The 12,631-nt window shown below is 40.1% G+C and overlaps 1 protein-coding gene across 3 annotated transcripts in view; it reads left to right on the forward strand.

Moving 5' to 3' along the window:
* Window positions 1-12,631, forward strand: part of LOC116268660 (sodium/potassium/calcium exchanger 2-like) — an 81,057-nt gene that overhangs the window by 21,096 nt on the left and 47,330 nt on the right. For 2 of the 3 annotated variants that reach the window (XM_031661905.1, XM_031661907.1), the window contains exon 4: window positions 7,575-7,625. The exons of the other annotated variant lie outside the window; for it this stretch is intronic. In XM_031661905.1, the coding sequence (XP_031517765.1) occupies window positions 7,575-7,625 (51 nt within the window). The remainder of the gene's footprint in view (window positions 1-7,574; window positions 7,626-12,631) is intronic. 3 annotated transcript variants of the gene reach the window in all.

The raw sequence follows: 12,631 nt of genomic DNA on the forward strand, positions 1-12,631 counted from the left end.
GGTAAAGAACCAAATATTCAGGAAAATAATATGCCAGACAATACTGTAATGTAGAATATATCATTGTAAGGATCATTTTTACCTTGAATTACTGTCACATCAGTGGCATTAATTTTATGTCTTCCAGTCCTTTTTCCCTTAATTTCATTGTGTTCTCAAATTCTCTTGCCCTCTCATATTTCTCTTATCTCTTGCCTTTTTCCCTTCTTGGATGGCTGGAGTTTAATTTTTTTTTTTCATTTTACTGGTTTTCCTCTCCTCCCCTTGGATATTTTTCTAATATTGTTGGATGCTTTCATGCACCAGAGGGTAGAAACTCGGCTGTACTGACCCAATAGCTGGATATAAATTAGCACTGATTCTTTCTGCCTAGCAAAAACTGCTGAATCCAGCCAGGCCACAAGATGGGATCCAGGAGTATATCCAAGTTGTTCTCTAGCCAGCATGCAGCATCTATTCTGTGCACCAGTATTTTCCATCTCCATTTTTTAAAGACAGTGCTGCCATTTTGTCTTCTGTGTGCTGAGGACTCTCCTGATGGCTCTTTTGCAGGATGTAAGTCCTCCTACTTTACTGAAGCAATGAAGGGAATTGCAAGAGTCAAGACCACACCTATGGGGCTTCCTCCCCATAGAGACACTATAAGCCAGAATAGTTGAAGCTGTGGAATTAGAACACTAAAATGGAAAGAATCATAAGTGTCAGTACCAAAGGCAACAAGAGTGAGGAAGATTAACAGAGCACTTTAAATAGATATTTAATTCAACTTAGCAGCATTTGTTGAACACATACGGAGTGCCCATTTATTCTGCTGGGTGCTGAAATTAACAAAATGAGTACAATGACTCTTTGCCCTAAAGGGCAGAAAACAAGTAGGTTAAGGTACATTTGATGAGATGAGCACAACAACAAAAGTGTATAGTTGGAACAGACACACAGGAGGAAAGTGACTTAACATTAGGGATGGGGGCATTTAGGAATGCTGCTTGGAGGAGGGAACCTCAACAGGGTTCTGAAAGACTCAGTAAATTAGGAGACATAGTAAAATTCCAACACAAAATCACAGTATGTGCAGGATTGAGAGGTGTTGTATTTTCACTTTGTGTTTAAAATGATTACCTTGATAACGATGAGAAAGATAGGTGAAAGGTACTGGGGGTAGACAGGTAGTAAGAAGGATGAGGGAAGAAGAGTGCAAATAAGACCATTGCAGTAGTCTAGGCAAAGCCTCAGACTAAGGCCAGGGCAGCGGAAATGAAGCAGAAAAGGTGGAATTGAGGACATTTAGGGGTGGAATTAAACTTTGTGACTGGTTGGATTGTGAGTGTGGCTTATAGAAGCATCAGCATCACCTTAGTGTCCCCCTCTCTCCCCTCGCCCTGTGGACCTTAGTCACATGTAATATAACCAAGCTCCTGTTTCTATGAAAGAAACCAACGGGCCTATCCGTACATAGCACCTCATAAATCCTTTTTTAAAAAAAGTAGAGGAAGATAATGGAATATTTTGCCACTTCTAAGGCCGGGTAATAAATGTGTTTGTAACCCCCAGCCCAGAATTGATAGGATTTGATGAGAAAGTACCTTTTGCTTGATTTTGTAAATATAATCTTTCAATTTATAGACTTGCAAAAATGTACCCAAGATGATAGATGTCATTAATGAAAATGTTAGTTTCCTAACTCCCCTATCCACCTGCTCCCCCAAAAATTAAGAATATGTTTTAGAAATACTCTATTAGAAGAGCTTAAACAGATTATCTGAAATTAGAAATGAATTCCAGCTGTTGCATGGATGGTTTCAGATATTCTATGTTCCTTGCTATTCGAATCATATTTTTTCACTATCTTTAACAATATTATTTTTCCCTTCAAACTACAGCTGAAAAAGGGACCAGAGAAAATGTTGAATATTCAGCTCGTTGATGCATGTGGAGGCAATAATAGTGACAATAGTGACAACTAATATTTATTGAATATTTACCATGTGCCTGCCAGACACTGGGCTAAGCATTTTATACAGATTAACTTATTTATCTTCCACATCAATCCTATAAGATAAGAACTTTTATTATAACCATATTAGAAATAAGGACATTGAAGTTTAGAGTAGCTAAATGATTTACCCTAGACCACACAGGTAACTGATGGAGCTGGGTTCACACCCAGGATTGTTGGACCCCAGGAGCCACTCTTTTAACCACTGGACAATACCACTTTCCTGAACAGCTGAAGTCCCTTTTGAGCTTCCCTTTCAAAAACCAAAACCTAATGATCTTTATGTTATCTCTTTCTCTGAGTTGTAATTCTTTAAATAATACCAATGTAACTGACATCAGGTCTCAATGCACCTGATGTTAGATTATACAAAAGAATATAAATGACATTCACAGACTTCCTTTCGCATGACATCATCGGTCATTATTTTTGTCATTCTCTTTTTACCTGTTTCTTCTCCAATATAAACTTGTGAAAAGGATATTAGAAACAAGGTTCAAATCCTGGGTGGTCACTTGTGACATATTGTCTTAGTCTGAACAACTCATCACTTACTAGATTTTGGCCCAATCATAGAGTGATGGGTTCTATATGTGTGAGCTTGAGCACTTCCAATGTTCCAGGCATAGCACAAAGCTCCTTACAACAACATATTGAGGGAGGTACTAGGATGAGCCCTATTTTACAGATGAGGAAACTAAGGTTTTGAAAGGCTATCTTACTACAAAGTCCCACTGGTAATAAAAAGCAAAGTCTGGATTAGATCCCATATCTATTGACTCCAAAATTTCCACTGTGCTACAAGATCTCCTTGTTCTGCATTATAATGATAAGGTCTCTTGATACCAAAGTTCACTCTGATTTTTGAAGATCAGAAGAGTACTATGTATGGAGCTTCCTGACCAGTTTGAAGGAAAACCAACTGATGCACTAAAGTCATAATAATACCTACAATATAGTTAGTGAATATTATCTGTCAGTTACAGGTTAAGCACCTGTAATTCTCACCACTATTCTAGAATACAACTAGTATTTTTCTCATTTATGTAAGGGTAAGAACTAAGTCTCAAAGACATTAGGTAACTTGCCCATGGCTAACAAGTGGTAGACCCAGTTGTCAAGTCAAGGTCTGTAAGTCTCCAAACTATGCACACACCCCTCATGCTTTATCATCACTTATCTCCTGGACTTTGTGAAAAAGAAAAAAAATATTCTAACGAAGTGTCAGTGTTTAAAATTATCTTAAGATTGTTATTGAGATTTTTAATTACACAGTAAAAATGTGTCCGGAGTTGGTTCTTTCCAGTGGGTTCGTGGTCTCTCTGACTTCAAGAATGGAGTCACAGACCTTTCTGGTGAGTGTTACAGCTCTTAAAGATGGCACGGGCCCAAAGAGTGAACAGCAGCAAGATTTATTGTGAAAAGCTAAAGAACAAAGCTTCCACAGCGTGGAAGGGGACCCAAGTGGGTTGCTGCTGCTGGCTGGGTTGGTCAGCTTTTATTCCCTTATTTGTTCCCGCCCATGTTCCGTTTCTGTCCTATCAGAATGCCCTTTTTTCAATCCTCCCTGCCATTGGCTACTTTTAGGATCCTATTGATTGGTGCATTTTACAGAGTGCTGATTGGTGCATTTTTACAGAGCACTGATTGGTGCATTTTACAATCCCCTTGCTGGCTACAGAGTGCTGATTGGTGCGTTTTTGCAGAATGCTGATTGGTGCATTTTACAATCCCCTTGCTAGCTACAGAGCACTGATTGGTGTGTTTTACAGTGCTAGCTACAGAGTGCCGATTGGTGCATTTTACAATCTTCTTGCTAGACAGAAAAGTTCTCCAAGTTCCCACTCGACCCAGGAAGTCCAGCTGGCTTCACCTCTCAAAAAGATACTTGTAAAAGACAGATTGTTTTGGGTTGATTCTCTTGTCTAGGTTGCTTATTGTTTTTCTTTAAAAATCCTTTTCAGAAACCTGTATATTCTATCCTACACTCTCCCCCTCCCCAGCACACCTCAAAAGGACAGCAGCAGAACAGCACATCTAGGTCCTATTTTTCTTGCTTGATCATCCAGAGCATGTAAAATAAGGTGAAATATGGCCTGAATCAGCTCGTCACAGGACAGAAATCGGTAACCACTGATATTGCTAAGCAACACCACAGAGAAGCAAGGCTGAAAATGAGGTGGCAAATTTATAAGAAGTTGCAGAATCTGGGGACTCGCTTGGGCATTTCATTATGAACCATCTGCATGATCCACAGTAATGACCACACATTATTGTTCACTGTTTGAGGATGATAATTCCTACATAATTACATTGGCATCTCCCTCTGTGATGGTAACCTACCTTTCAGAACTTTCACCGTATTTTCCATAATCGAGATCTGTCCCTGTGAGATAATTGGGAATTGTTACATCTAATGGGCAACTTTCATTCCTCCGCAAAGTAAAATTTAAAACAAAACCAAAAAAGTCACTGTTTTGGCTAGTGTGATACAGAGCTAGAGAGGTAGTAATATACATAAGGGAGGAGATTTGTCATGGGATCATCACAGCTCAGTGACATGGGCTCCACCACGGTGGCATGAAAGCAAGTGTGATTCTCGTGATGGGCAGCATTTACAATCGGATTACAGGCTCATCTCAAACACCGACCACCGGGTTCTGGAATGTCTTCTCCATCTGTATGGCTTCTTAGAGAAATGTTATAGAGAAGAGGCACCAGGTGGTACCCAGAATGACATTCACAGGTGATGTATGGTTCTTCCAATTCTGGCTGCCTCTTGCTTCAGTGATACAGCGAACAGTGCTAGATGATGTTAAATAATAGGCTCTTGAACTCCCTTACTTCTTTCCTCCTATCCCCAAAAAAACTAACCTTGGATTAGCCTCAGTTTGAATCCTAATCCAGTTGTGTTCAGAGTGCCTTGGTTATTCATTATGGGGAGTGTGCTGGTTGCAAGCCATGTTCCTATGCAGGTGAGTGCCTCCTGGGTCCTCTCAGCAAGACTAGGTCTTGCCACAGGCTATCAATAGACAGTGGCCAAGGCTACTTTCCAGGAGGCATCATGGGCTATTGGACTCCAGCCAGGTGCATGATGAGCTCTGGTGTATGCATGCATGCTGTTTGTCCTAGTCGCATGTCATTTCTCTTTCTGCACCTCCTGAGTCCCTGCATCAGGTAGGAGGGCCTGTGGCTCCTGGAGATGCTGCCCTATCCTCCTTAGGATGCTGCTGCTGAGTTCACCATCTCACCATCCTGTTGCTGTTAGTGCTAAAGACCATATTCTAGCAGGCTGGTTTCCATCTCCATTCTTTTCTGACTCTTCCTCAGTAAACTGTAAACATGGTTCTCTTTGTTTGGGCAGATACCATTCCCTTCTGCTGCTTCCTCACTGTGCCTTGAGTTGCCACATCACTTGCTGTTATTCAGCTTTTCACTACTCTTCTTCCTTCTCTTCCACCATCATTAGCCTCATTTTTGTTATGTTCTGCCTAGTTCTTGTCCTTCAGTCTCATTCATCATCCAAGGAAGCAGCTAAGAAGCGATCTAGACATTGCCACGTTGTCGAGAATGTGTGAGCTTTGTCCGATATGAACAGTTCCGATTCAACTGTGTACAAATAAAATGATAATTAAACAATATGAATGTATTTATTTGTACCTGATTCTGCAAGAGAAGAGGTGAGGAATAATGTCATCTGCCACAAGTAGATGTTTGACAGTTGGGATTGATACGTGAAAATAAGTGTGTGCATACAGAGGTTTGCGTCCACAAAAACAGATCCATAAAGATGCAATGATGTATTGTCACTGTGTAGAATATAGTTTACATCCAACTTTGCAACCACAGAGCCACCCACATTCTGTTTGCTGAGCAAATGGCAGAGAATGCCAGCTGCTTATTCCACTCCTTACCTCAGGGAAGGAAGAGAGGTCACAAAACAATTAGTTGGCTGATACGATTTGTTAATCTACTCCAAGATTACTCACACATGCAAACACATATATGTGAAGCCACTATGAACATATGTTTTATATTTATGTGTTTTATATTTATGAAGGTATTTAGGTCATTTAAGAATTCCAAACTTGTGCAATGTCAAATATATAATACTGTTCTTAAAATACCAAAATATATATATATACACACACATATATATACACACACATATATACACACACATATTTTTTTCACTGATGGAAATCCCCAGAAGTCATGAAAAAAAATTTCTTTTTATTTACACAAAATTCAGTTTCTTTTTGAAGCACCTGCATCTTTTGTAATGTATCCAAGAAAAACCAGAATAGGCAGCTCTTCGTAGAAACATAAACATGTGATTTTTCTCCCCAAGATATAATTTTGTACTGGTGTATTAAAACAATTTTAGATAGAAATCTAGGTACATGAAAAAATATGCAAATGATGTATCATATAAATATGAAATACAGGAATATTTATTATTGCATTTTAAGCTAGATCCTTCATCTTGCACACAAAACCCATCAATTTTGAGTTGATTCATATGAGGATTCCCAGCAGCTGGCCCAGTTAATGGGCCATGGGAGCATTCTGCAGAATCACAGGAATATCTCTTGAGTCTAATTAATGTCTTGAAGTTTATTGGGAGAGTGGTGTTATGACCAGAAATTATATTTTTAACCTGCTCACAAAACTGCTTAAAACAATCTAGAATTTTCAGACAAACAAGGATAAAAGTTGCTATTTTAAAACTGAAGTAAGAAAACAGAAATGGTGTATCCCCACTCCTTCTCTCCCCTCGACTGCAGCTGCCACTCCCACCAGCTCACTCAAAACAGCTCACATTCTGCCAGGGGTTTCCATTACAGGGGAGTCCACTGATGATCCGTACACAGAGGATGAGCTGCTGGTCCTTGCCCTGCCTCCTGCTGTTTACACAGCAGCCGCCAATGCCTTAGTCCTGGAGCTGTGGCTGCCCTGTCACCTATCTGAGCTGGTGGTCTTCCCTGGGAACATGCCTCCTTTTTCCTCCCAGAGCACTCTGTGTTGTCTGTCTAAAATCTAAGAAGAGAAAGGGAAGTTTAGAACGTGGTTTTTCATGTTAGATTTTCCTAGGTAGCCTTCCTTTTTCTCTAGGAAATGGTTCTGTTGGAGAAAAGCTGTGAAATGAACTTCTTGAACTGCTGTTCTGTGGCAAGGAATCACAGTGCCTGCAAACTTCCTTGAGCCTGGACGTTGTCCTTGTTCAGTCCCTTTCTCTTGGAGTGTCACCTGTATGAAAATTATAGGGTTACCATAGACCTGGGGTGAAGTTATCTTTGCCAAGTACTCTGTTTCATTGGATGTTAAGATAACTGTGCCCTATTCTGTAATGCAGGGCACACTCTACCCCCAGTAGCATAATATATTTAAAGTGATTTCTGAAAATGGGCCGTGAAAGCTGTCTGCCACATGGCCCATGTTTGCACATCTCCATATAGTTACGATTGCAAAATTTGACAGTATAACTCTGAATCTGATTAATTAAAAATGTGTAAAAACAAAGTTCTTGCATTATAGCTCGTTCCTTATCTTTGTGTCTTTTACTGTGATGTTGTAGAACTTGGATCATATGGAAAACTAAAATATTATGACACAATGACTGAAGAAGGTAAGAATGATTTTAGAATTGTATGCATTGGCTTTTTTTCATTTATGGTGTCTGTTGCTTGCCCATTTTTTATTCTTTTTTTTTTCCTCTTTGCATGACTTCAGTGACATTGTGCGACTTACTATTCTTTCTGCATTTTTGTCTAGTTTTTGCCATTGTGTTTATTTGGAATTGGAGACGTGCAATACCATGGGTAATCATGTTGTTCCATTCAAGCAATTCAAACCATCATAATTATATAACACACTCAGAGAAATGGTGTCAGTAATGTAAACACAAATACCCACTGTGCCAGTACCTTTCCCCCACATGCTCACAAAACATATAGAAACATTCATCCAATAATTTTCTAATATGTCCTTTATTTCAGAGGGGGATGTATGTTCTGGTGATTTTCTGATTTATGCAAAGGAATGAAAGATCTGAAGTAACTTCTATACCCAGAACCAGCTAGACACCTGATTCTGATGCAGAGGACTGTAGGCTCATGCCCTAGGTCCCTGCAGTCCCTATTGTATCAGATAAGAGCACTACTCTGAGAGGCTGGGTCCACCATTCCAGCCAGTGGCATTGTCTACATGAGGGTTCCCACTCCATGAGGACAGGCATATCATTTCAACCATTTTCTCTGAGTAGAGATTTATTTAAAGTGTATTTATTAATGAATTCCAGGCACTATCCCAGAACATAGCCTTGTCCCAGGAAGAATCTCATTTCTGATATAGGTTCGCCATGGAACAGCAATGTGAAGATTTTGAATTCTTGTAAAGGGAGCTGTCCTATTGCCTTAACCCCTATTTCATCCCATACATGCTGTGACTTTTTAATAATATACAATATTTGTAAGTTATGAAAAACATTTAAGGTTTTTACATGACTTTTACATGGATACTGACAAGAAATTGAAAGGTGCCCTCGTAGAAGAATCAGCTCATTTTATTCTTCAGCATGAAAGAGATACTCCCAAATGTGTTGCATATCTTGGTTTCAGCTTCTAATATTTCTAAGCTGCCCTAGCTTGCCAGAGATCTCCTAGTTGCTTTGCATGCAAGAAGTGAAACATCTGACAACCCCGGGTAAGAGGAAGCCCCTTCCCAGCCCCTCTCCACTCTGACTTTTGCACAACACATAGGCCCTTCTCTATTGCTAGCCCTGTGCTTTAAATTAACCACTGTGATATTTTCTAAAGCAGCAGGCCACTACTAGGATCTCAGACTGGGCCCCACCAACAGCTTGGGGAAATGTAGACCCATGGGCAGCAAGAGGTCCAATGGCAGAACCCTATGTGTAGGAATAAGTACCTGCTACCAAGGGGATAGAAGGAGCTATTTATACCTTTAAGGAAGTCTCCTGTCCCAGCTGTTATTTTATTCTTGGCTTAGGAAGGGGAGTTTGTTAGCATCTGCCTGACCTGTCAAGCCTTTTACTTTCTCTCTTTCCTCCATCCTGTCCATTACCTTCTATCATGAATGTCCTACCTCCTACGTATCTTCTGTTTCCCTGCCATCCCCTTCTCCTTTCCTTCCTATTCTCACATCCATCTGAGCAAATGTTGTCCAAGTGTTCCCTTTCTTTCCTCCCTATGCCAGACAATTCAAGATAAGATGAAGATGCAAAATTCTACTTCCAATCTGATTCTATCACTTGATAACAACTGAGCTTTGGAAGCAGGAAACCCCAGTCAAAATCCTGTCTGAAATGAGAACCATGACTGGTCCTGAGCAAAACTGTCAAACTGTGTTTGGGGGCCCTCTCTGGGTCACCCTTAACATACTTTATCCTTCTCTTGATTTTCCCATCCCCTCACACATATCCCTTTGTGTCCCATTCTTAGTTGAAAATTTATCCCCATTACAGTGATAGGTAATAACTGCAAAGGCAGCATTTTAAAGGTGTGTTATATGAAATTCTGGCTTCATATGATGTCACTAGGAATTTTGCAACAACAAGGAAAAAAAAAAGAAAAATCAAACAGGCGAGATTGATTCCATAAATAAGTGGGAGAGCTTCTGAGTTAAGTTAAATAGGTCTCTTTCTCATGTGACTTCTCAAGAGTTTTCAATATGCTGCTGTGTACTGCAGCATATAATAAATTGTAAAGAGGGATGGAGTAGACAGTGTTTCCCAGACTTTCTGATATGGAGCTTCTTGTGGAACCTTTGTGGAAATGCTGGTTAAAGTTAATCCTTCACCTAGAACAGGAACCTCTGAAAGATTTTTAAGTCTTCTAAATATATAGCAATCCCTTTCAAGTACTAGAAAAAGAATATTTTGGAATAGCAGCTCTCCATCTAGCCACCTAAAGTCACATCCTTTGACAGCTACCTCAATGACAAGCCAAGTCTGGCTTAAACCTAATTCTGGTACTCTATCTAAAAGTCTCAAAGCCAGCTCAGTAACCTCAGATCTGGTAGAAGCCAGGCATGGCCTCTTCAAACTCTCAAGGGCCTCTCCCCTCCCACTGGAAAATAAGAATAACATATGTGATTTATGTCACTTTCATGTTGTACAATTTAAGGAAGTAGAATAAAGACAAAGATGTTTGGGGCAGTAACTGTGGCCTAGCTAGCCTTTGAGAAATACCCCCTCCATTTAAGCATTTGCACAATTTTAGAATTGTGACTAGCTTTTGAGCAGGGCTTTGTTGTGATTGCCCATGTGACAAGTCCTTATTTATAACTGTTTCCAGGGAATTCTCTGGATGTTGTGTGAGGTCAGTGACTTACAGCGAAGCCTGGGTCATTTTTTTTATTGTTGTTGTTTTCCCTAAGTGGACCAAATGGAAAGATGCGTTATATATGCCACCCTGTATCCAAAAAAGAAAGATGATTTCTAAATACAGAGAATTTTGCTATATATATTCAGCTTATTATTTTTAAGCACCTATTGTGTACAAATTATTCTGCTAGGTGCTTTGGGGAAACAAGAGTAAAGGGCAGGCGATTTTAAACGTAGTTAAAATTAATCCATGATTTAAGATTTCTACTGTGGTAAATGTTTGGATTTGTAACTAAAAGGGAATATTTTTCATCATTTTAAAGGTCTATTTCGCTTATGTAATAGCACATTAGGAACTATCTAATGTACTATTTGCTATATTTAACTGTATTAATAAAGACTTTGGATTAAAAAATAACACACGCAATCACTGAGACACCAGGAAGAAAGTGGTAAGTACCATAGGTGTTCAGAAGATGACAGACGACAGGGGAGGAAAGTTGCCTTTCCATGGAAGTTGGGCGGGCGAGGTGTGGGAGGAGATTTTGTGGAGAAGGTAATCTTTGAACTGGGCCCTAAAGAATTAGTAAATATGAGGTAAATCAGGAAAGGAGGATGACCTACTAGGCTAAGAAAGGGGTGAAGGGATGGGCGCACTGGGTGCCTCCCACTTGCTGGGGGGCAGTGCTGTGGGCTTATATATATTCTATATCATCTTTCCTCATAATGATCACAAAAGGTAGATTTTATTGAAGAGGAGAAAAACAAGGCTCAAAGAGTTATTTTATTAGATGAGGAAACTAAGACTCAAAGAAGCAAACTAAGTTGTTCTGGGACTCAGAGGTGGTAAGTGGTGATGCAGACCCTGATCTCAGCACTGTGTCCCGCCAAAGCCCCGCCCTTTGGACTTCACTGCAGCTTGTACAACATGGGGAGTGGAACAGGGGCAGATGGAATTGGCTACAGCGTAGGGAGTGGGAAGAAAGCCTTGATGGAGACCATAGACTAAGAATGGGGGCATCATGATGGGACAACAATGAGCTATTGAAGAAAACATTTCTCCCTACATGAGCACTTTGCCTTGAAAAGGTTATTTTAAACCTGAAAAGGTATTATAATACGTTTACTCTCACACGCAAGACAAAATCATGATGTTTGAAAACTTTCTCCTTGTCCTCCGAGCCCTTTCCCCTCCCCTCTCTCCCTCAGCACTAAGGTACTCTAGAACCTCACTGGAGCAGCTCCCAGGGCCACACCCAACCTCCTTGCCCACCCCAAGCCAATCCGAATTTTATCCACTTATTTATGTATTCTTTCATCAATACCCAGTATGTACCAGTGCTGGATTGGGGGCAGAGCGGAGGAGATTAAAAACAGTTCTCCTAAAGAACTCATGACCTTGTGGGAGACACAGGCATGAGATGAGGAGACCCTATGTGCTGGAAGAGCCCAGTGGAAGGCATCTTTCTTAGCCTTGGGAAATGCGGGCAGGCAGAATTCATAAAGCCCACAGCACTGCGCCTGGCAGGCGATGTCTCCACTGCCATGTTCATGTGTCCCAAGATGACAACCTGTCTTACCTGCCACCTGTACTAATACATTCACATAGTAATAACTGAGCACCTCTGAATAAGAGACATTTTGCTAGGAATGATAAATTAGTGAGCTTTACTCCTCCCAGGGACTTTGCCTCTGTAACAAGATGTTTCTGGGGACAAAAAATGTCTTTTGGTAACTTCAGCTCTCCCTACACAGGCAGCAGTCACCTTATCTTCTCATACAGTGATACTGCATATTTTTGGAAGGGTAATCTCCAACTTTTAAAGTTAATAATGCATAGCTTGTTTCTCATCTGCAGATACCCAAATTTCATACCATTCTCATTCTGGAAAATTCTCAATAAATTGAACTTGGCTTTTTTCCTAAAATTACTCTGAATAATAATATAGAATGCTAGTTCAAAATTAGGCAAGTTTGTGTGATGGGTCAGATGGATTAAAAGGAGAAAAGACCTTTCCACCAATGACAGTATATAGAATTAGTAAGTTTTGCTCTACAAAGGTAAATGTTTCACAGAGACATGTAGGTAGGTAGGTGGGTGGGTAGGTAGGTACGTAGGTAGACAGATATCCCAACTAATATCTTGCAATGAAGCAATATGTGGGGAAAGTTGTCTCCACTGTATTGTCCTAAACTGTCTGCCATTTAACCAAAGACATTTCCAGAAAAATAATTTCACCACTATTTAAAAAGTCAATCCTTGTTCATTTGTATAAGGGAGAAAACGG

This window comes from Papio anubis, unplaced genomic scaffold (genome assembly GCF_008728515.1).
Source record: "Papio anubis isolate 15944 unplaced genomic scaffold, Panubis1.0 scaffold294, whole genome shotgun sequence".
Lineage (NCBI taxonomy): Eukaryota > Metazoa > Chordata > Mammalia > Primates > Cercopithecidae > Papio > Papio anubis.